Here is a 22,549-nt window from a genome sequence, read left to right as displayed (position 1 = left end):
ATCACAATACTATCCAGTACCCTGTGATTAGTGTGTAGAAAAAATAGCACTACTATTGTGTAGCTGAATAATAAATTGTTTGGCCTTTAAGATGCTCAGCATTGTTGAGGCGATCTGTGAAAATGTTTATGATCCAAGAAATATTTCTTAATGTTTGATTGTACTTTCACCAGCTCTTGACATTAATACGGCCTTTCCACCTGCTACTCTTCATGTTAATGCAGAGTTCCTATCGTATTTGTTGTCCACTCCAGTTACTTTTATTCAACTTCCTTGATATTGCAGTATATGTCCCAGGAATCTTCTGTTTTTTTGTAATGGGAGTATTCCACGAAGTTTTACATCATTCAATGTTCAAGACTTTTCATGGCCATCTCATGTAATATGTCTGTAACTTGCTCTTACAGTAGATTTCACGTGACTCTCTTTTTGTTTCCCTGTATTGATATGTGTATATGTGTAATGTTCATAATACAAAAACAGTTGATTTTGGGAGCACTATTATGAATTTATTTTGAATTAATGATTTTGTCATGAAGTGAAATAGGCCATGATTTCATTGTAAAAATTTGAAACATATCAACTCTGCTCTATTCCAATGTGGCATAGCAGTGAAAAGCCATCATGGAGTGAAAATAATTCAAGCAAGAAATATATCATTAATCATATTATAGGGGAATTAGAAGAAATAAAGAAAGCAAATATTACAAAACTGATAACTTTTTTAGGTATTTAATTTTGCAATTGAATTAAAAACCTGTTTTGTTGTGCAAGTTACATAAACACTATCATAAGATGAAGTGACTGGTGCCCTTACTAATTTAATCCTAGATCACAAAGCCTAAGGGCAGATATGACAAGAGTTTTGTTGCCAGTGGCAGGTAGTTCTTTCCCTTGCAATGGTGACTTTTTAGTTAGGACACCTTGTGTGGCTACTCAAAGGTGTGTTTGTAGACTGGTGGTTTCTAGCCTCTTTGTCATCCAGGATTTAGCAAGTTCTTCACCAAGGCATGTAAGAAAGTCTTTTCTTGGCAATATGTTGGCTCTCTGCTGCTGATTATTGTGGGTTTGGATAACCCAAGCATTCACACACACCAAGTATTTATCAAGCCATAAAACATGCTTAGTGGCCATCTTCTGATCTTCTGACTACATGAATAGGTGCTGCACATTTGTTCCAGCATGTCTACTCCAAATTTGGTGGAATTTTAATCCTCTGTTATGTGTAGTTTCTTACTAATACCACAGATAGTGAACTGGTAATGAGCAGGTTGCAGCAGAACAACTATTGTATTTGATTTTGCTGTATGTGAAACTGTTTTTTTTTTCTTTATCAAAGCAAAACATACACATACCTACACTTCTGTTTTTTGTGAACAGTAGCTCAGGGAGTATTTCAGATTTGTTGGCATGAGTGGTGCCAGCCAGTGTGAGTTTATACTTCAAAAGATCACCTGCCAGAGCTTCCAGGTGCATCAAATGATTTAAAATCCATGTGCTGTTGGCTGAGGAGTACTCGGCTGAAAAAATCTCGAGACAATTTTATTAGTACATATTGCCATGAGACTATGTATTCGTGTGCACCTGGATCATTATAATGTCTCTATTTACAGTTTACTGTCACCAGTTTTCACAGTGGTCTTTGGTTTTATTTAGTTTCAAAACATCTTTAGATTAAGAGTAGTTGCAGAGCATCCAGTCCCTTTCAGGTACTGTAGACAATGTCCGTAAGTCAGTAAGGGGTTGTGATTCAGCACTTGTGACAATCTTAAACTCTAAAATTTTCATTTTTCTTGTTCAGTCCTTTCAAAATAACCTGTCTGACAAAAAAGGGAAGCACTCAGAAGTGGATGTCAGTGCAACTTCGTACACAACAAAGGTAGATATGTAAATAATTATAGAGTTGAAATTTTTGGTAACAGGTACCTTGGCCACCGGAGTGCAGTAGTGTTGTACATGTTTAGTGTTATTACCAGGCCTGGTATTGTTGATAAGGAGTTTGAACATCATCAGATGTTGAGTGATCACTGTGAAAGACATGGGGGTGTTGTGTACTTGTGTGAGACAGTGTTATCAGCACCTGACAGTTTTAAAGTGTCCTCATTGTGAGTGTCCATTTGAATGGCTTTTGGAAATCATGTAATATCCAGATTTGTGGGTCATTTTGATGTGACAGTGGCCCAATGTTGGACTGCCCAGGAACTTGAGGGAAGGCATACTATCATTGTCCAGGTTCTGCTCGACCACATCTGACCACATAACGGGAGGATCGCTATATTGTGCACCAAGCACTTCATAAACCCTTTACATCTGCACCTGCCATCTGAGAACAAATAATTGACTTTTTATGCAATTATTTGTGTCATCCCACGCTTGTGGCTGGCTGCTTGAATATCTCCCCCTTGAGTTGGCTACTTCCGTGTTACAAGTCCGCAACTTGTGGTTTAGTGGCTAGCATTGCCGCCTCTGGACCACGGGATCCCAGGTTTGTTTCGCGGCCAGGTTGGGAATATTCTCTGCCCAGGGACTGGGTGCTTTCATTGTTATCATCATCATTTGTGAAAGTGGATTGTGAAAAAATTGGGACTTTGTATGGGCACTAATGACCATGCAGTTGAGCGCCCCACAAACCAAACATCATCATCATCTGTGTGCAACATTTGTGATATGGGGATATGTGTGTATTGAATTGCGACCAACACAGAATTTGGTGCCCCATTCCACAATGGTGGTTTTTGACAGATATGATGTCCCTTTCACATTCTTCGTTAGGGAATTACTATCCAATTCATAGGCTGCCATTAACACCACAACGCAAATGACTGTGACCAGGAAAAATGGACAGCTATTGAATGGTGTTGCATTGAGTTCAATGATAAATCACAGTTGTGCACTACCTGGATGACCACCTTCAGTGAGTGCGGTGGTGAACTGGGGAAAGGTCCCATTCTTCTAATGTTTTGGAAAGGAACAACATTGTTACTTCTGGTGTCAGGGTGTGGTGAGCCATTGTGTATAATTTGACATCATGGCTGGTAGTGGTTGGGGAAACTCTGACAGCACAACAGTATGTCATAATCATCATGCATCTTCGTGTGTTACCTGTGCTGCAACAACTGTGTGATGTTATTTTTCAACAGGTCAGTGCACATTCAGACATGGCATGTGTGTATGTGCACTGTCTGCATGGTGTTGAGGTACTCCCATGGCCAACAAGATCCCCAGATCTGTCCGTAATAGAACGTGTGGGACCAACTTGGACATCAACTCTCTCCCAGTACCAGTGTCCAGGGTATCAAGGACCAGTTATAACATTTATGGGCCAGCTTCCCTTAGGAGAGGACACAATGGCTATAAGATGCTGTTTGCAACTGAATCAGCCTAAGCTTTGAGGCCAGGGGAGTGGTGGTACAATGTCACTTATAAGATGGCTCATACTGCCAAGTTATTTGTTAACTTCACTTGATTTTGTAATCACTGAAATAATGTCACATATCCTCGCAACCCATTAAGTTTCATTTTGTTTTCTCCTCACCTCCTCAGTGCTTCACGTCTTTTGTCAGGCAGTGTAAATATAAGGAGCAATCAGAAAGTTTCCATTTGAAGGCTGTGCTGTTCAGAATTGGTATGCCAATCAGGCAAAATCACCATGAGCATTAAGGCAATCATCCCACTTAAACACCAGATTGGAAATACCCATTTGGTAAAACACAGTGTCCTGCTGTGTTTAGAAATCCATAACTGTCTGCTGCACATCCTCATCTGACAGGAATCGTCGACCCTTCAAGGCCTTTTTTAGGTGACCAAAGGCATGATAATGGCTTGGGGATGGGGAGATCAGGACTATAGGGTGAGTGCTCCAATGTCTCCTACTTGCATTGGCATAACTTCTGCATTACGGCATTTGTGATATGGGGACCTGCATGTGTTGAATCGTGGTCGGCACAGGACTTGGCTGGTGCACATTCCACAATGGTGGTTTTCTACAGATGTGATGCCCCATGCACATTCTTGATTCTCTGACAGATGTCTACGGGTGTTTGTCCTTTGGGAGCCAAGAAAAGAATAACAGCATGTTGGTCCTGTTTGGCTGCATTTGGTAATAACTTTGCCATAGTACATGTTCCCACATATACTGCACATACGTTAGTTAGAAAGACACGATTGCCACACTATTCCGTTGCCTACATGTCAGTGTCTATATAAATGAATTGGAGCCACAGTACATTGCTTATATGCTGCAGGGACACCCTCCGGCAGAAACTTTTTGATTGCCACATATAGAAATGATTTCCACTTTTTCATAATTGTAGGGGATGCTTTTCCAGAAGTTCCATATCCCATCACAATTTGAGGCATCAAAATCAAACTGTTACCCATGTCATTCTTTGCTATATTCTGTGTTAGCAAAATTGCAATGCACTTCATGCAATACAATATCTCTCTACGTTTGGAAGTGGTGCAACTGTTTGTCTCATCTCTACCACCTTGTTGACAGGAGGGACTTCCCAAAAAATGGCAGGTGGCTAAGCAATTCTGTGTGAAGTGAAAAAAGTTATTTTTACTATGATCATATTAGCTGTACTCTCCAGCTGAGTTAAACCACTGCACGCACTCCATCTAGCCAACAGTCTCCCCTTCCTCTGTGAACACCTCCTAATCCACCCATCATCATCATCATCATCATCATCATCATCATTGAGCACCACCCAGATCACTGCTCCGTTGCTCATTTGTTACATTCGTCAGCTGAGCACCATCTGCCTCTCCCTCTCACATTCCTATCCTGCACATGTGCTGTCTCACTCTGAACTGCCAGATACGCCTCCCCAACCCCTCCCCCATTTCCTGCCTCTTTCTCCTGTGCTCCCCCCCCCCCCCCCCCCCCCACACCACACACACCACCACAACCCCTCATCCCAGTCAACCTGCCAAACTGGAATTCTGGCATTTTGTGTCCAGCTGGCACAATGTAGCTGCACAGATGTGTGTGTGTGTCACATTTCCTGAACTACAGAAAGTCCGTTAACAGCACTTGATCAGTTCTTAAAGCTACTTATGAATTTTGGAATGAATATTATTTAAAATTGTGGATAGTTACTTTCTCTTCATTGATGTTCCGAGTATAAAGTTTTGCTAAAGCCTAGAATCAGTCTGAAGTAGGATGGTCTAGAACTGATAAAAACTAAAAAGCAAAGAGGAACAGGCTAAATTAGCAAAGAGCACAGTACTACTACAGTGTAACTGAAGAATTGAAATACTCTGTAATCATTTTATGTGTTTTTAGGGACTTTATCCTGTATGCTGTTTCTGCAGAAAGCCAATCTGTAGATCCTGTTACTCGAATATTGGCTGAAACAGTAGTTCGTGCGAAGATCACAGAAACTGAGGTAATAATATTTTTTAGCACACAGTTCACTATTAGTCTGCTATTTTATATTTTAGATTAGTCTAACATAGCCGTCCGTAACTTCTGCTCTTGCATCATGTCACTGCTGCCTGTAATTCTTGTAGATCATTTCAAACTGTGCATGTTCATTACAGATAGGGGCCAGGAAAATTTTGTGTAAATGATAAAGCAAAAGCTAACATGAAATCTTTGATTACTTGTGATGATGTAATGTGAAATTGCTGGTGTTTCCAGAATTCCACAAAATTTAGCACTTCTCCCATTCCTGTGTAAAAATGTTATGAATCTGAAGGCAGCAGTTTATTAACACTGATAACTAATAATTATTGAATATTGAAATTTGATTTTGACTTTTTTCTCAACTATGAGAATTGTATATAATTTCAAAGTAACACTTGATGTCCTGTGTTAAGAATTGTGGCTTTAGATATGACATCAAATGAACGACATTCCAGTAACAGTTTTAGCCACTGACATGACTTTCCCGACACTTTTGCACAACCGATCATACAAAAAATGATGCATTCTTGTGATATCTTTAATGCAGTGCATTGGTTAAACTAGATATTTTCATAATGCGCAAGTACAAATAAGAAGAACACCAAATACAGCACCTCAGTTTTGCACAGTTTGTGTATTAGCACAGCATCCGACATCTTTCAACTTAACATTGGCTGTGGCCTACGAATAGATCACTATGTCATCACAAGCTTCATTCACAAAATAGTAAAAATGATATTGAACTAAATCTTCACAGTGTTTTGTTTTATTGGAAGAAACACATTTGCAGAACATTGAGTGTCCTGTGAATGGCTGATGGAAGAAACACAGATGGGTTCGATGTTGATTTGTGAAGCTAAAGTGCTGTATTTGGTGATTTTTGTGTTTATACTTTTGTACTAGAAACTTTGCAGTTTCATTGGTGCACCATATTAAACATCTCTTCAGAGTGAGTCATTTTTGATATGATTTCTTGGGCAAAAACATTGGGAAATCTAGCATCGCCAGATAAAACATTACCGGTATTCCAAGTTAAAAGTGAAGATTGCTTCGTTACTGTGGGAAAATGATTTTTTTGTGAATGAACCACTAAACTTAGTAGAAATATGAAGGGTCTAATACTTCAGGCACTAGTGAAGGAAACACTGAAATGCACTGTGTTGCACCTTCAAATTAGGCTAGCAACTCTTGTGTCCATAGCTCCATGAATTATGTCAGTGTTAACAGCACTTGTTTCAACTGGGATGACAATGATCTCTTATTAATGCTGACGTGGCAAAAAGTCTGTTGTGTGCCTAGAATGGCAAGTTTCAACTGTGTAAGATATTATGAAGGCATACAGACCCCTTCATAATAAGGGATACAGACCCCTTCATAATTTAGTGGAAAAACAGCTTTCCATGCCAGCAGAATATGTGAACATGGTGAAATGTCTGGTGGTGTGCTGAAAGCAGTTTGTCTTCCGTATTCAAATTTAGGCTCCAAATGCCTCCTTTCTCAGCATAGCAAAGTACTGAAGGATTGGTGGTATAAAGTTTCTGAAGAGAACTTTGAAGTTATGACAATGCTTTCTTTTGAAAAACTTTGAACAATGTATAGGTGGAAAGTATTTTTTCTTTAATTAATTAGAGTTAATGGAATCAATTTAAATAATTTCTTTTTTAATAACGTACATAAATGTGCTGATGACAGTAAATTAAACTTATAGGTATATTTTCATTCTTAACATAACACTGAAAAACAACGAAATAAGAGAAAAATAAGAACATACACTACTTGAAAAATAAGCCATTGGAAATGAATAGCAAAACAGGCAAAAAATAACACTGAAATTGTCCATAACATAAAACAACTTTTTCCTGTCCCTAATACAGATTATGGCTTGTGATCTGTATGGGAAGGCAGTTGTTTAAGCTAAATGTGCCAATTTTGAAAATTCTGCTGACCATGGAATATGTAGTATCTCTCTAGTTTCTGGACTGTGGTTATTTATAAGGACAAGAAACTATTGTGGATGTTTTAAATTCATTTATGAAATAAATCTCATTCCTCGTTTGGATCTATTCTTTTCTACTTATTAAAGTGTTTTTGTAGACAATATCGTGAGCACTAACAAGTGTACATGCTAACTGGAACTAGAGTCATTGTATTGCATTGTATTGATCCTGTTGTTGACAAGAGCAGCTTGGACAAGTGAATTTATAAGATTGCAGGTGACAGTGATTTTTATGGATACTTATTAAAAATTACAAATAATACACTTCATACATTAAGTATTTATATAGTATGCTTTATAACTTCAAATATTCTTCAGTTGAGTAAAAGCAGTGATGCTGTAAGTAGGACAGTAATTATTTTCCAAAGATTTTGGCCTTCATAGTTACATTTATGTTTTTATGAAATGTGTTATTAAGTTTGACTCCCATGTAGAAAGTACTGTTTTGGTACAGGGATCTGTTGATAAGGGTCATATGTAATTTTTTGTTTTGTTAAGTGATCATGAGTATCACTTTTTTTTCAGTCTACTGTCATTACACATTTCATCTATTTTAAAGAATATGAGGGTTTACATAATGTAGATACATGGTAAAGGAGGAATCCCTTAAACGTGTGACTTGAGTATTTTTACCAAGAAGAGTAAGAAAAAGGAATTCTTGTTGATAGTTAAGCAGGCCATAAATTATGGAAATGTCATTCTCATTGAAGTATTGTCATGGCTGTTTAAAATTTAAAATTTAAAATACAGCTTTCACAATAATTGCAACTGTTTGACATCTTAAATTCCAAAATGTATAATTAAATGCAAAGTTTATCTAACTTTGCTGTCAGCCTGCATAGATGGCGTCTCCACATTGCATCTATCAATGAAATTATTCAAAAACATATACTTGGGATGATGGAATAAAATAAAACTGTTCAGCAGCCGCAAGTCGCATACAACTTTCCTTTGTTTTACACATTTCACTCGTCAAATGCGAGCATCTTCAGAAATTTAATAGCCAATGGTCACATACCAAATATGTGTGACTATGTACAGTGCTGAGGTCACACATTTTTTTAAATGTATGATATCGGTGCTGTTGCAGCCACGTATACAGTGAAACACTTATTTTACATTTTCGTGGGGTCTAGACTCAAAAACCATAAAATTGAGGAAAAAGGAGAATCGAGAAAAAAGTTAAAACCCCCAAAATACGAGCAAAAATGTATGTAATTGACAGATATGATTAAAAATCATAATCATCACCAGTTGTATAAAATCTCTGTAAGTGAAGGAAAGTTTGTACAATACAATGTTTATACAATAATTTGTGGTAATGAATTTCATCACTTGTTAAAAAATCACAGATGTGGAATAGCAAGTAAAAACTCGCCAAAAAATTGAAATTGTTATTGGGGTACGAGGTAATTGAGCTATTTTCCGACATGCTATGACCACAGATTACACATCAAAACATGTGTTTTTGAGACATCTTTCCTTTGTGTCCACCCAGAAAAAACCAAAAATTGATGAACATTATGAATTAAACTGAAAACTGTGAAGTTCAGTGGAATCTAACATGTGGTGGCGTGAATTTCCCTTTTGTAGCCAGTGGCAGTTTAATTGGGTCCAGCAGACTTTTCAAGCCGCATATGCACTAAGCCTGAAACATGTTTCCAGCTACTTGATGTGGACACCATTTGAAAACATCTTTCAGAACAGGGAAACATCTGAAACTTCCTGGCAAATTAAAACTGTGTACTGGACTGAGACTCGAACTTGGGACCTTTGCCTTTTGCGGGCAAGTGCTCTGCCATCTGAGCTAACCAAGCATGACACACACTCCGTCCTCACAGCTTTACTTCCGCCAGTACCTCATCTCCTACCTTCCAAACTTTACAGAAACTCTCCTGTGAACCTTGCAGAACTAGCACTCCTTAAAGATAGGATATTAGGGTATTGTGGAGACATGGCTTAGCCACAGCCTGGGGGATGTTTCCAGAATGAGATTCTCACTCTGCAGCGGAGTGTGTGCTGATATGAAACTTCCTGGCAGATTAAAACTGTGTGCTGGACCGAGACTCGAACTCGGAACCTTTGCCTTTCGCGGGCAAGGTACTGGCAGAAGTAAAGCTGTGGGGATGAGGCGTGAGTCGTGCTTGGGTAGCTGAAATAACTTGTTTGTTTGTAATTGATAACTGTAAGTGGAGTTTTAACACCTTTAATTTTCTTATTTTTTGTACCAATAGTGCTGCAGTATTTCAAAATACATGGCTCTTGTGATGTTTCTTTACAGTTGAGAAATGCTATCAGTGCAGTGAGGTTTGATGTAGATACGTTAATGTCAAAACCTGAGCAGGACCAAAACATGACTGAATTGATACATGCTGTAAGTATAATTTAAGAAAAATATATTAATTTTTTATTCATTTCTACTTTAAAGTAAGACTACATTTCATGGTATTTCCTGATGGTTTTACTAGGGAAACAAGAATATGTTGTCTATATTTGTATTGTGTGTACCACTACTGTTTTGGATCAGTAGTAGCTTGTATGATGCAAATGACTGACGCACATAAATGCACTACGAACTCATCCCTAGGGATGTATTCATTGCAGCCGGTATTTGCTGCCAACAACTGAGATACCTTTCAGTCACAGCATAAGAAAAAGCCTGACAAAAATGCTACTAATGACAACACACACTGTTGTTTTCACAAACAAAACTATCCAGGAGTTTGTTTGGAGTTATCACTCACGCACTTATTCTGTTGATCTTATGCTCTCAAATGCGTACCTTTCGTGCTCCTTTTTGAACAACAGTCAACAAAATTCCTTCCCAGACATGCACTTCAAACTTGGTTTGACAACACTTTTAACTCATCAGTATGTTTCTACAGGCGCAGAATCGGTAAACCCCCTGAGCCTTCACAAACTGCTTCAGATAATGTGAAAGAATGTATTCTTGATGATTAATTTCTCTTTTATGTTTACTGTTGCGTTCAATGAACTAACGGAAAGTGCTATTAAAATATGCACTGTACTAATACAAATGAAATACAACTTACCATGAAAACCTCACGACAAAAGTGTGCTTTAATAAAACATAACGTATCTGTAACCCAAGCACCCACCAGGTTAGCTGAGAGCACTAATGCACTGCATCCTGGACTTGTGTAGGTGCACTGGCCCCGAATCAAATCCACCTGGTGGATTACTGACATCAGCCGATGTGCTGGCCAGCCTGGATGTGGTTTTTAGGCGATTTTCCACATCCCGCTAGGTGAATACCAAGCTGGTCCCCACGTTCCACCTCAGTTACACGACTCACAGTCATCTGAACACGTTCGCACTATTCCATGGATTACACGCAGACAGCTGCAGTACACTCATTCTGTCCTGGGGGGTACAGGGTGGCAGCAGGAAGGGCATCCGACCACCCCTTAAAACTAACCTTGCCAAATCCATTCCTAGACATGCTGACCCTGCGAAACTGCAGGACAAGGCACCAGCAAAAGAAGAAAATCTGTAACACAAGTGGTATTACTCACTTTGAACTTAACTGGTCTGTGTTTACTTGCTGTACTGTGTCATACCCATGTTGTGTGGAAATGTGCCATTTCATAAATAAAATTTTCTTGTTCACTAAAACCAAAAATTATTTTGGTAGAAATGGAAAGCAGCATTAACCATTGTGCAGTGTTTTTCGCCTGTACACTACAGGTAACTGGAAGTAGAAAGACAATCTTCACCAGATGTGATTCACAGTTGTGGACCACATCCAGTGCTTATACTGTAAACATGAGTGGGCAACACATCTATGCTAAAAAGTATTCATATGATAAGTATCTGTTATCAGCTACTGTGGGAGTCAGCACTGGTACAGACAAGGAAGGAGAGAAGTTGCAATGGCCAGCAGCACGAATCCAAAAATGACCTATTCATTAAACTTTCAAATTATTACAATACTTTATTTCTAGAAAGAAAATAATCATAACTTCTCTTTATAAAGTGGCTCCTATGCCTCCCACTTGGAAGTTCTTTAGCTGCTATTACTACTCGCATAGTGCAGGCTAAGTATTGGCTTCCTATTACTCAGTACTGATGCTCTCGAAGTCTGTGACCACACTGAGCTGACTAGTGATGAGTGGCTGGTTAAATCAGCATTGACAATGGGCACTGAACTCTTGTCCTCCTGGAGGTGTGGCTCTGCCCGCTTTTCCAGTGGCATGCATGTCAGCGCCTTCTTAATGCTGTTTCATGGTGCTGAGCTGGTTGGTTTCCAGTTGATGCCTTAAGACTGCACAGTATTGAGTTGTAATGTTGTGACACAGATGGGCAGATGGTTCTAGAATTTGTGGAGACTGTCAATATGCTGTTGATTCATGTCAGACTGCCACTGCGTAGGAGGTGGTGAACAAGTTTTGCAGTCTACCATACCATTGTTCATGCCCACCCCCACACATGCTGTAGGTCTCTCATAAATTATGACACTGAGCACTGATTTACACCTGCATTAACTGGCTTTTTGTTGTCAGCTTTTCTGACCGGTTATTCTGCCACTGCTGTAAAGATGAATACTGAAGGTAAATATGAATATTCCATATGGCGAACATCCACTGCTTCCTGTCCTGCCAGTTCCATCATTCAAAAAATTGTTAAAACAAGCAACAAAAAATTATCTGATGATTATGAAAAGCTACTTTCATGACCTACACAGAATTGCAGTACAAACTCAAGGGCTTCTTAGGATTCTGTTACTTAATTTCATTGTGGTTGATTTCAATTACAGTAGAAGAGGGCTAAAAAATTTGACTTCATATTATTTTTCGCTGGGATTTGACTACAGCAGCACACAGCTAGTGAGGTATTGAGAAAGTGTTCATTTTCTCATACCTGTAATAGAGGCAAAGGCTGAAAGAAGCGTGTTTCTCGCAACACAAATGATGAGAGACATTGTAATTTACTCATAAAATAATCTTTTTTCAGTCAAAAACTCAAATCTTCCAACTCACTGTCACTTATTAGGCACAGATTGTTCAGAATATTTAATCGAAATTGTAGTGAATTTAGTAGGATAATTCAGCTCCTGTACTGGAAGTCCATTGACTATCACTGTGTTGCCAAACATTTTCCACAAGGCTGTTTATATATAATTGTTTTTGAGGCAATACAAGTACTGTGCTAACATCTTTCTTGCTATGTATGTAATGGGACTTTGATGGCAGTCTTTCCTTAGCCATTGCTATGCAATGGTGTTAATCTGTGTCAGATACATGAGGATCAGAATGTAATACCTATTTATTCAAATAACCAATAGTCAGATTATTTCGGAAAAGTGGAAGCACCTAATTACTTAACTAACTGTGACTTACAGACCCTGCCTATTAACTGTAGTTTCAGTTGCATAGAAGATGTTAATACTAATTTCTTAAGCAGTTATCTGCAAGATTGAACTCTGTCATCATTTTTGAATCATTGATAACTCATTAATTGAGAATTATGTTCTTTAAGTCAGAGTAGTCAAATTGATGCCAAATACAAGAGATGTCATTTTCAGATTTATTTTGGGGTGTATTTTGCAAACATTGGTGTTTGATTTAACTGCAGTGTGAGCAATGTTTAATGGTGATATTGTATGTAAAAACATTATTTATGAAACAAGGTGCAAAAATAATCATTACAAGTGCATAAATGGAACTAAAACAGGCAAGATAAAGTGTGAAGCAAGCTGCATTGACTAATAGTATTTACAGTAATTACTTACTATGTGAAAAATTCCAGATACAATCTGTAAGTATGCATTTGATGAAACTATGGTAAAATATGTATTGCAGCTACACAGGGCAAATTTAAATTTATTTTCTACCAGTATTCCAATGTAAAGGAGTGATGGAATTTCTCACAAAGTAACACACAAGAGTTGACATCATTACAAAGGTGGTATGTAGTCGTAAATTTTTCATATGTCATTCTGTAGAAGCTGTAGAGCACCTTTTACAGCCGGATGTATACTTGCCAGGAAATTGAATGATAGCAATAATATGTTGTCAGTTTGCTAGGAGTGGTACACAGCTTAGGGCTATGACAAAACTTCATCTTTTCACTCTGACAGAAGCTTGCATTTAATTATTCACATCATCAGCGCACACAGTTACATGCTGCATTAGCAGTACCAAAAAATCATTAAATAGAGGTAAAATCAATAATGTCAAGGGTGAAGATAACTGGCATTCAACATTACATTACAGCCATTAACTGTAAAACAAGGAAAACAATGACCTCATTTGGAAAGGATTATGCCATGGCCCATTCCATAGCTTGTATTCAATTCACAACACTGTTCATATTAGACAAAAAATTATTTACAACTTTACCCTGTTGTCATATTTTGCCCCTTCACCCAAGAAGTAACTGAACATCTTCAACAGCGTTTGTGTCTGGTTGGTGCTAATGAGATAGGTGCTTCATATATTAGATTGAACAGATTGATGGGTGTTTCCCTTCAAATGTTAGGAGCTTCTGGTCCATCCTCCTCTTGTTCTTGAGTGGAACATGAGGCAGTGAGGCAAGGCAAGTGTTCTTGTTTTCTTGTCAGTGCAAACTGTATGCTAGCTTGCTGAGCAGGATGAAATAGGTGAAGGGTAATCAGAGTTGTTGCACGTAAGAAGCAATGACATCACCACACTATCTGTACATAGGTTGTAAGCAGTAGATTAAATGTGCCACCACTAACATCATTAAAAGTGGTTGGACTGTGTAACACCATTCTGATCTTATAGTCATTACTGTCTTCTGCTCTCATTGATACAATGTAATAACTGCTGTGGTTTGCCAAGAAAAGGGAGAAGTGCTATATGAATGAGAATTTATGCTATAGCAAGAATAAACACAAATTATGGAACATAGTACTTTGTAGAGCAACATGTAAGATATAATGAAGTACAGGTTGTACGTATTACTGAACACACTGACTATACAACAGTAGTACAGGTTAGAGAATATGCCATGCACTCATTTGCGATAACTTAAATAATAGTGTTTCTTTGGTGGCTCACTGGAGCATGCCATGGGCCGTCCCAGGTGGCCTGTATAAGCGGGCTGGTGAGCTGTATGGATCACTGAAATCACATGCGTCATGAGTGAAGGTACATCACTCCTCCCTTCTGTGGGGGTGAAAAAAAACCACATGCATACATAAAAACACTAGGCATAAGAACACTGAGATTACGAGTCGACAAAACACCAATGATGATGGTGCTGGCATCCATTTCGTCGACTGATGATGGTGGCTGCTGTAGCATGTAGTGGGCAGTCACCTGCGAGTATGGGTGGTTTGGCTTGTTTTCCATACCTCGTGAGAGGCTTTAAGGCAGGACCAGTGGTGGCATATCCATAGCGAACTCCTCATCGAGGCCAGTGGTTGGTGTCAGAGGCATCAGCGGGTGTGTTGGAGATGACAGCTGCACAGAACCCAGCAACGGAGGCAGTGGCTGTGGCTGCAGTGTCAAGTGCAGAGGGAGCCACACAGGCGACGGAAGTTGAGGGGTGGGGGCAAAGGCAGGAACCCCAGACAGCAATTTGTCAAGCAGTGACCCCAACTATGGTGTGAACCGAACTTTCTGTGACACAGGAACAGGTATCTGCAATGGCGGGGTCAGGGGAGGCCATGGGCCCTCTGGAACAGACCTTGCCATGCATGGCCACAGCTGGTTGAAGTGACGGGCTGCCCATTAGAAGTGTGGATGATCCACAGATGCTGGCCCCAGTGACACTTGATGAGAGGAACCCAGTTCGACTGGCGGCCAAAACCACGAACCCAGACAGACACACCCAGCTGGAACCGTCATGAAGCCGGCGACGCAGGCGGATGCAGTGTCAGATGCAGCAGGAGGAGGAGGATCCGTGGTTGGCGTCCACGTAGCAGCTCAGCCGGGCTTTTGTTGGTTGATTGATTTGAGGGAGGGGACCAAACAGCAAGGTCATGGGTCCCACCAAATTAGGGGAGGATGGAGAAAGAAGTCAGCCGTGCCCTTCAAAGGAACCATCCCAACATTTGCATGAAGTGATTTAGAGAAATCACGGAAAACCTAAATCAGGGTGGTCGGATGTAAGTTTCAACTGCTGTCCTTCCAAATGTGAGTCCAGTGTGCTAACCATTGCGCCACCTTGCTTGGTCTGAGTTTTTGTCCCCACCAGAGTGAAACGGTACTAACTCAAAAAACGGTCTAAAGCAGCTACAGTGGACTTCCAGGAGACATACTTCCGCATCTGAGTTGTAAATGTCCAAACTACGCGTTCGGACGTGCCATTAAATTGAGGATGAAACGGGGGTGCTGATAGATGCCGAATGCCCTTAGCATGACATAAAGATGCACAATCTCAAGAAACAAACTAGGGACGGTTATTGGTTACCACAGCCAATAGTGGCTGCCGCAGACATGGATGGACAATGCGCCACGTAAGGAAACTTGGAAAAAGTGTCCACTACAATGAGCCAATACTGACTTAGGAAGGGCCCAGCACAGTCAACATGTAGATGCTCCCACAGGTGCTGCAGCATCAGCCAGGGGAAAAAAGATGTGCACGGGGCCACCTGTTGCTGAACACAATGAGTGCAAGTGGCAATAAGCTGTGTGATGTCTCCATCTATGCCTGGCCAATACACATGCCGATGGGCCAAAGGTTTGGTGTGAGAAGTCCCACAATGACTGACATACAAAAGCTGTAGTATATTATGGCGTAAGGAATTTCTTGAGGTCGAACGCAATCTCTAAAGCCTCCTTTTCAATCTGAGAATACCACTGCTGAACGGAAGTTAATATCTTAGAAGGAAGCAATGGGTCATTCAGGTCCATCTCCGTATTTGTGTGCCAACACTGTGCCAAGACTATGTCAAGAGGAATCTGTAGACAACAACGGATGCTGACCCATCTGAAAAGTGGCCAGATACAGGGCAGATTGAAGCCTCGATTTAAGCCAAGTGAACACTCAGTCACAAGCTGTTGACCAGAAGAAAGGCACATTTTTATGCAAAGTGCATGCACGGGGGGCTGAGCAACAGTGGATGCACCTGGTAAAAACTTATGGTTGTACTCAACTTTACCTAGAAACGCCTGCAGTTCCTTATCGGAGGTTGGCCGCGGCGGTAGTTGCGTCAACTTGATGATGCAAAGGCTTGACTCCTGTTCGAGAAACCACTAAATCTAGGTGCTCAAATGACACCTGAAAAAATTGAGATGTGGCAAGATTGTACTCGAGACCTGCTATCAGTTGCAGAAAAGCTCGTTAGTTCTCTCTTGTATGTTGCATGCATTTTGGTATCACCTCATATTACTTTCTGAGAGGGTTGTTTTTTTCTCGAGATCAAAATGGAGCAGACAGTGTATCAGTGGTTAATATTTTTATGGCTAATTATGTGATACTGATTCCACTTGCTCCATCGGATCTGTGAATAGTATCCCTGTTTGGCTACTCGAAGAATATGCAAATAATGATGTTCTCATACTGCATTAAGAGCCAAGATGATGTCTTTCCGTTTATAACTTAGCAACAGCTGCAGCGTCCACTGGTCAGCCAATGTAAACATGATGCAGCACCATTGAGCATTGTTTATTGCTGCACTTGTTGTGAGTCACAACCTTAAGAGTACACTGTCTATACTAAATATATTACAGAATTAATACAGTCTCCAAGAATGTAATTAACATAGCATGGAATAACATTGGGTGAGTAAAATTAGATTTTGTAACTTGCCGTTGCATTACAGTAATATTTAATGCCGTTTGTTTTGTTTCATTTGTTAGACCTCTTAGCAGTATTTATTTATGCAGTATTGTATCAAATGTTGCTTTCCTTTTCATTAAGTACCCATCAGTCATTTGGTTTTTTATTTAATACATTTTTGTTCCAACGTTCATCAATAAATTTACATCTCTATTTGTGAGGGTGCACGCTTTCACATGCAGAAATTAAGTGTTGGTTTTAATCTGATGTAGTAGTAGCAGAAGCAGCAGCAACAGCAGCAGCAGCAGCAGCAGCAGCAGCAGCAGCAGCTTGGCGTTATGAATCAGCGGAGTGTGGATAGTTTCTGCAAATTATAGAACCATCTGCCCACCTATGCGGTTGCACCACAGCTCAGTAATTCTCATGTGGATGTTGTGATAGCCCTATGGGTATCATTCATATGAAAACATCATGGGCTAAATTAATAACTCTGTACCCAGGTACTGCATTGAATCACAGCACAATGCCCAGCTTGCTGAATCTGTTGTTTCAGTGTACTGCATGTTGTAAAGCTCTTCAGCATAAAAGCTTTTCACGTTTATTGACACAGCACCAGCGACGGGTATATTGTAATCATAATGAATATAGGATACCTGTCATTCTTTCAGTATTTATAGACTGAATGTTATTTTTGCTTGAAGATGATTTACTCTAAACATTACTGTCAGTATTTGTTGTACCTTGTTGCACATTCTAATAACAACTACTTCTTGTTTCATATTAGCAGAAGCTGGAATGAAATTTGCATGCCATAAATTACATGGTTTAATTTTCAACAGCTTTTTGAAGCCACATTGTTGGTCAGTGCATATGGTTTCCTGCACAGTAGCCTTTCGTGATTTGGAACTTTGATATTTGTAGCTTACATAGTCTCCCTATGGGTGTTCATTTGTTTGTGTCTCTTTTGTGGGTAGTACCAATGACAGAGATCTGAAGAAAAATGTATTCTGTGTCTATAATTATGAAGAAGCTGAGTTGCGTACTCATAATGTTTGCAGTACAACCACTGGACATGCTCCAAAAATTTGATTCACTTCTGGTGAATGATCTGATGAGTTTTCAGTACATGTAAGATAGCAAAATGCAAATAGCCATGACAGTTATTGATTTAAGATGTTTAGTTTGCACTTGGTGCATCTGAGTATTATTCCCCAAATCTGGTTACAGAAATGCGAATAAAACTGATTCACATATCCTCTGGATATTCTAGCGCTCGGCAGCCATGTCTTTGAGACACAATCTGTAGTCACCTCCCAGCCCGCTCATGGAACAGTTCGGCTGATATTCAACCTGCTGGTAGTATGACTGAATTTTGGTAACAATGCAGGATATGTTTGTCGGCTCTGTGACTGGCAAGTTACTTCCTGGATGGCACAGGATTAGGTTGCTAAATTCACTTAATGTCTTCATGTCATTTGTACTGAGTAATATGAGTGATTTTTGCTTAAGGTGCAACATAAGACTATCAGTTTATGGTTTTGAGTCCAGAAAAAGTCATTCCATGTGGAACTTGCTACTAATCTAGTCATTTACATTGATTTATCAGTCATGATACCACCAAATAAGGGAGAGATGAATACTGTAGCTCATCATTAACTCTGAGGTAATGTGGTTGCCTTTAAAGTGAAGACTGTTTTGGCTCACAGTACCAGTATCACTGAAGGCCAGATTTTTAGCCATTTTGTGACAGGCTTACAAGCAATCTCATAAAAAACCAATAAGGAAATGTAAGAAAACTTCTCCATCAAAGGTCGTCTCAGTACTTCCAGTTAACCACAGTGTTAAGAGCAAAAAATCTATGGTACTGCACAGTGATTAATGCATCTTTCCACTTCTACCAAAACCATTTTTGGTTTTTGTGTTACACCATTTTATTCATGAACTGCCACATTTCCATACTACTTGGGCGTGACACAGGTCAGCAAGCAAACACAGACTGTTGGAGTTCAAAGTGAATAATACCTTACCAATTTGTACCGAGATAAATGTGCTCATGATACAGGTACTTTATATTTTATTGAAGCACACCTTCATCATAATGTTACTGTAGTAAGCTGTATTTCATTTGTATCATAACAGTGCATGCTTGAATAGCATTTTCCATTACTTTATTGAACACAACAATAAAAATCAGATTGAAATTGACTATCAGGAATATATTCTCTCACATTATCTAAAATAGTCTGCCATTGCTCAGGTAGTTTACCTATTCCCCTCCTGTTAAAGCATACTGACACTGAGTGAAAGATGCATTCAAATGCAGTTTGAAGTACCTTTATTCCAGGAAGGAATTTTCTTGATGCTTGTTGAATGAGTGGGGAAGGTAAACATTTGAGGGCATAAGATCAAAAGAAACACAAACCCCTGGATAGATTTGTTTGTGAAATCAGAAAAGTGCATTGTCATGTAGCAGCAATGCATGATGCATTTTTGTCGGTCGTTTTTAATACACTGCAAAAGGAAATTGTCTCAGTTGTTGGCAACAAATGCAATCTGCAATGGACATACCCCTGTGGAGGAGTTCATAGTATCCAACACTCTTTTTGAGTCACCAGGTACAAAATACTATGTTCACACTGCCCTTTGCTCGAGTATATGCCTTTTGTTTGGACTCACTGAATGTCCGTCAAGAAATGTTGTTTCAGCATGATGGGTGCACCACCTCACTTCTTATGTGCTGTTCAGAGACATCTCAACAGAAAATATGGTGAAATATGGCTAGGTCGAGGTGGTCCAACTGCCTATTTAGGGGAATAGTTTCTGATAATTTTTGCTATTACTGATTTTTCAGAAAATAAAGTGAATTATCTTTGATGTTCCACCAGAGTGATATCTTTATCAGTCAGGTGAAATGCAATTTGAAAAATAGAGGAAGGAGTGGACTCAAACTCCTGACTTTGTGTCTATTAATCTTAAATTATTTGTTACGTTAATGAATGTTAGACTCACTGAATCTTAAAACATGAGCATACAAGTTGAACATTGGAATAAACTTTTCATATTAATTTCCTCGGCTAGTCAGTTCACTTTAAAGCAAAAGATCTTTAGTTATTAATTACAATTGCGGCCCACACACGCGCGAGAGTATTTTTTTTTCTTACCTCCGTTAACCATTGTATTGTAGTCGGAGTCCTGGCTCTGGCTGTCGGCTATGGTACTGAAAATAAGAATCTTAAAGCTACGTATTTCTGCAACTTCGTGTGGCTGTGGAGAAAAATTAATATTATGTTAATAGTGGGCGAGTATTTCGCTTCCGCTAATTTTTCATAAGTTAATATCGCCACGTAATGGCATCGTTGGCTGTATCGGCTGCTGCAATTGTTGAACTGTAAATTACTTGAATGCAGGTTAATTCAAGGAAGGCGGATATGAAATCGGGATCACCTCTTACAAATTAAAAGTGCACAATAATATTAAATCAATATATTATCTGCTTAACTCATACAAATATGCTTACATCTGCCAGCACTCGAAAGATGTCCGTCTACACGCAATCAAGACAAGAGAAGAAGTGAAGACGACTAAAAAATTAACAAAAGAGCGTATCTTGTCGGCTCTATAGATCATTTTGTTATATTTCTTTGCCCTCGAAACTTACACAGAGACATGATAAAAATACATATTATTCAATTTTTAAAAGTCTCTTCTTTATAAATACTGTTTTTAAGTGTTTTCTTATTACCTCACGGGGTACGCTATAACTGCAACAGCTCAAGAATAAGAAACACATCCTCCAGACACTTCCATATCCTATAGTGTTCACTGATTGTTCATATATTCGGGCATAGAATTATTGACTGGTTGTTTTATTGCCCCCCTCCCAGTGAATGACTCGGAGTTAGTCTCTGTGGTGGCCATCCGGTGGCCAGGTTTATGTATGCACAATCTTTGTATGGGCCATCTAGAGGAAACCCTCCTAGCCTACCAAAATCTCAAACTCCTTGTCTGATTCAGGTTCATTGGTGATATCTTCATCATCTGGACTCAGGGCCAGGACACCCTACCCTCATTCCTCCACAGCCTCAGTGTCTTTCTCATTCACTTCACCTGGTCTCCTCAGATCAATGCGCCATGTTCGTGGATGTTGACCTCCACCTCTCTGATGGCTCTGTCCACACCTCCGTTCATATTAAACCCACTAACCACAAATAATACCTGTGGTTTGCAGGCTGTTAACCCTCCCATCTAAAAAATCTCTCCTATACATCCCGGCCACTCATGGATGGCATATCTGCAGTGACAAGAATTCTGTTGTCCAGTATACTGGACAGAGTATTTGCAATGACAAGAATTTCCTTGCAAAGTATGCTGAAGGATGGAGTATTGTGAAGGTCTCATGAGGGGCTTCACAGACAGGCATTAACCCCCAAACCTAGTCTGCGAACAGATTTCTTATGCCATGTCTTCACGCACTCATAATCCTCCCTCCGTCCCCAAGAATCAGCTATAAAGGAGCACTCCCACATGACCCAATATCACCCTGGACCATGTCCTTTGCCTGGACTTTGTTTATCTACTATCATGCCCGGAATGGAGCAGCACCCTACCCAAGATCCTTTTGACACCACCTAAAGTGGTATTCAATTGCCCACACAACCTACACAGCTTCGTGGTCCATTACTATACCACACCCATCTAATCCTCATGCTACAGGGGTCATGTCCTTATGGAAGACCCAGGTGCAAGACCTGCCCAATTCCGCCATCCAGCACTTCATACTCCAGTCCTGTCACAGGCGTATAATATCCCATCAGGGGCAGGCCCTCTTGTGAAAGCAGCGCTGTCATGTACCAAATGTGCTGCATTGACTACACAGCTTTTTATGTCGGGGGACAACCAACCAGCTGGCACCAGAATGGCCACCGCCAAACTGTGGTCAAGAACAAAGCACAACATGCTCGAGCTCGGCAACTGCTTCACAATTGTGTCATCAGGAGCCTACCCTCCTCCACCATCTTTTCTGAACTATGTAGATGGGAATGATCTTTGCAACACAGCCTTCACTGCCGTAATCCTCCTGGCCTCAATCTCTGCTAGCCCTCTGTGCCCATATGCTCTACCCAAAAGTTTCCCCTCCACCTGCCATGTCACCCCCTACCAATCTGCACCTCCAGGTCACATTCATCATGCACTGCTCCCCATTGGCTCGGACAACTATGCCCCACATGCCTAATCTGGCCACCTGCCACCCCTCCCTCCCACATTCCTACCCAGCACACTTGCTGTCTCTCTCAAAGCCACAAGCTACCCATTCCCAACCCCTCTTCCTGCTTTCTGCCTCTTTCTCCCTCTACCCACATCACCTAACAACCCCATCCCAGTCCACACGTAGAAGCCGGCTGGAGTGGCCGTGCGGTTCTAGGCGCTACAGT

General features: G+C 40.1%; 1 protein-coding gene across 1 annotated transcript in view; it reads left to right on the top strand.

The window, feature by feature from the left end:
• LOC126248894 (mitochondrial-processing peptidase subunit alpha) overlaps positions 1-22,549 on the top strand; it is a 137,032-nt gene that overhangs the window by 35,884 nt on the left and 78,599 nt on the right. The window contains exons 5-6 of the mRNA XM_049950365.1: positions 5,288-5,390; positions 9,688-9,780. Of these exons, the coding sequence (XP_049806322.1) occupies positions 5,288-5,390; positions 9,688-9,780 (196 nt within the window). The remainder of the gene's footprint in view (positions 1-5,287; positions 5,391-9,687; positions 9,781-22,549) is intronic.

This window comes from Schistocerca nitens, chromosome 3, assembly GCF_023898315.1.
Source record: "Schistocerca nitens isolate TAMUIC-IGC-003100 chromosome 3, iqSchNite1.1, whole genome shotgun sequence".
Classification (NCBI taxonomy): Eukaryota; Metazoa; Arthropoda; class Insecta; order Orthoptera; family Acrididae; genus Schistocerca; species Schistocerca nitens.
Note: the sequence above shows the minus strand (reverse complement) of the source record. Positions and strands in the feature narration are given on the sequence as shown.